Source organism: Etheostoma cragini, unplaced genomic scaffold (assembly GCF_013103735.1).
Source record: "Etheostoma cragini isolate CJK2018 unplaced genomic scaffold, CSU_Ecrag_1.0 ScbMSFa_8, whole genome shotgun sequence".
In the NCBI taxonomy this organism is placed as follows: domain Eukaryota; kingdom Metazoa; phylum Chordata; class Actinopteri; order Perciformes; family Percidae; genus Etheostoma; species Etheostoma cragini.
The window spans coordinates 1-2,802 of NW_023269427.1; the positions used below are offsets into that span (position 1 = coordinate 1).

General features: G+C 49.4%; 1 protein-coding gene across 1 annotated transcript; it reads left to right on the plus strand.

The window, feature by feature from the left end:
- Positions 1-378: 378 nt before the first annotated feature.
- Positions 379-2,697, plus strand: LOC117941463 (serine/threonine-protein kinase MRCK beta-like; the record flags this gene model as incomplete). The annotated part of the gene is made up of 6 exons (XM_034866474.1): positions 379-473; positions 673-727; positions 827-1,071; positions 1,902-2,007; positions 2,128-2,252; positions 2,507-2,697. Coding segments are annotated over 6 exons (817 nt in total), but the record flags the coding sequence as incomplete, so codon positions are not given.
- Between the last annotated feature and the right edge of the window lie 105 nt (positions 2,698-2,802).

A 2,802-nucleotide genomic window follows, 5' to 3' on the forward strand; every position in this document is an offset into this window, starting at 1 on the left:
ATACAGTTATTGGCCCGTGATACTTAATAGCACGTTAGATGAAAACGTAACAAAACAACGAGGCGGTGTGAAGGGGGATCGTCCATGCTTTATTATGAATACACACATCAGAGCTAACTATAAAGTGGCAGCCCCTCTATGCTGGGGGGGGGGCAATAACAGGAAGAACGCTTCGTCTCTAAACTGTCAACAGTGTGTTGTGTGCTTCTGAACTCGCGAGTACAGTCTTCCAGGTACAGCTAGCAAGTACGGTCTCCCCAAGAACACAAGTCCGTTCTTTGCTTACTTGGTATTGAGAAACGCCCCAGGAGTGCAGCTGCATCAGCTGACAGGAAGTGGGGGAGCCCTTCAGAATAAGAGTGTTGTGTGTGTTGCCAGCTGGAGGCTCAGCTGGACGATTCCAGGGCCGAGGCGTCGAAGGAGAAGAAGCTGAGAGAACACAGTGAGGAGTTCTCCAAGCAGCTGGAGACCCAGCTGGAGACCCTGAAGGTACACACACACACACACAGACACGCACACACACACACACACACACACACATAGACACACACACACAGAGAGAACACAGTGAGGAGTTCTCCAAGCAGCTAGAGACCCAGCTGGAGACCCTGAAGGTACACACACACACATAGACACACACACACACACACACACACACACACACACACGCAGAAAACACAGTGAGGAGTTCTCCAAGCAGCTGGAGACCCAGCTGGAGACCCTGAAGGTACACACACACACACACACACACACACACACACACGCAGAGACACACACTCTTTCTCTGTCCCTCTCCCTCTCTCTTACGTCCTGGTCCTGGTCTCAGTCCCAGCAGGGCCGGGGTAGTGCTGCTGGGGGGGCGGGGCCTCAGCAGGAAGTGACCCGCCTGAAGGCGGAACTTGATAAGAAGGTCCTGTTCTACGAGGAGGAGCTGGTCCGTAGAGACTCCGCCCACTCCTCCGAGATCAAGAACCTCCGCAAAGACCTGCACGAGTCCGAGGGGGGGCAGCTTGCTGCCAACAAGGAGCTCCTGCTGCTCCAGGACCGGCTGGACAAGGACAAGAGGGACAGGTGAGTCCTGGACCAAGGAGAGGGACAGGTGAGTCCTGGACCAGGGAGAGGGACAGGTGAGTCCTGGACCAGGGAGAGGGACAGGTGAGTCCTGGACCAGGGATGGGGACAGGTGAGTCCTTGACCAGGGAGAGGGAGAGGTGAGTCCTCGATCAGGGAGAGGGACAGGTGAGTTTTGGACCAGGGAGAGGGACAGGTGAGTGGAGAGGGACAGATGAGTCCTAAATCAGGGAGAGGGACAGGTGAGTTCTGGACCAGGGAGAGGGACAGGTGAGTTTAGGACCAGGGAGAGGGACAGGTGAGTCCTGAACATGAAACAGCCCAAAATCACTCTCTAAACACACTAAAAGTAGTGATTATGTACATGGAGTCTGGTGGAGATATGCTGCTCTATACACGCTAAAAGTAGTGATTATTTACATGGAGTCTGGTGGAGATATGCTGCTCTATACACACTAAAAGTAGTGATTATTTACATGGAGTCTGGTGGAGATATGCTGCTCTATACACACTAAAAGTAGTGATTATTTACATGGAGTCTGGTGGAGATATGCTGCTCTATACACACTAAAAGTAGTGATTATTTACATGGAGTCTGGTGGAGATATGCTGCTCTATACATGCTAAAAGTAGTGATTATGTACATGGAGTCTGGTGGAGATATGCTGCTCTATACATGCTAAAAGTAGTGATTATTTACATGAAGTTTGGTGTGTTTGGTGATGGTAATTTTGCGGCTGTTTCATGTATTAGCTAAAAGGATCTTACTCTGTAACTAAAACAAAGGGGGCCAGGGGAGTCCTGAACAAACTTGTGTTTTGTTCCTGCAGACAAACAGAAATGGATGAAGCTGTTTCCGCTCTGAAGGAGAAAGCTGAACGAGAGAAAAACCTGCTGATTGAAGAGAACCGCAAGCTGAATGCAGAAACTGACAAGGTGACAAAGTCCTAAACTACACTAGTCCTGTCCCTCGAGGAATAAAGGATCATCTCTGCTGTACTGTGTCTGCATATGCTCAGTTAGATACTCATTTAGTGACAGCTGTTGTTCTCTCAGCTGTGTTCGTTTGTGGATAAACTGACGGCCCAGAACCGTCAACTGGAGGACGAGCTGCAGGACCTGGCCTCTAAGAAGGAGAGCGTCGCCCACTGGGAAGCTCAGATCGCAGAGATCATCCAGTGGTGAGTCCCACACAATCCATACAAAGATAGACCTTTTAGTTTAAGAGTAAGATCCTTTTAGTTTAACACGAAACAGCCCCGACATCACCATCGCCAAACCCACCTTACTCCTTAAAATGAATCACTACTTTTAGCGTGTATAGAGCAGCATATCTCCACCAGACTCCATGTAAATAATCACTACTTTTAGTGTGTATAGAGCAGCATATCTCCACCAGACTCTGTTGTGAAATTATGCTGATGTGTGTGTTCAGGGTGAGTGATGAGAAAGACGCTCGTGGATATCTTCAGGCTCTGGCCACCAAGATGACGGAGGAGCTGGAGACGCTGCGCTGCTCCGGCCTGGGAACCAGACCTCTGGTAACTCACCCACTGTCAGGCTTTTATTGTGAATCTCAAGCAGGAAGTGTGTGCTCTGTGTACAGTTTGGTGTCTTTGTTAGGGCGTTTCTCAATATGTGTTCTTCTATGGACTTGTGTTCTTGTGTAACGTCATGTTTGGGCCAAAGTACTGACCCAATACACAAGTTAGCATTTGGCCAAGAACACTT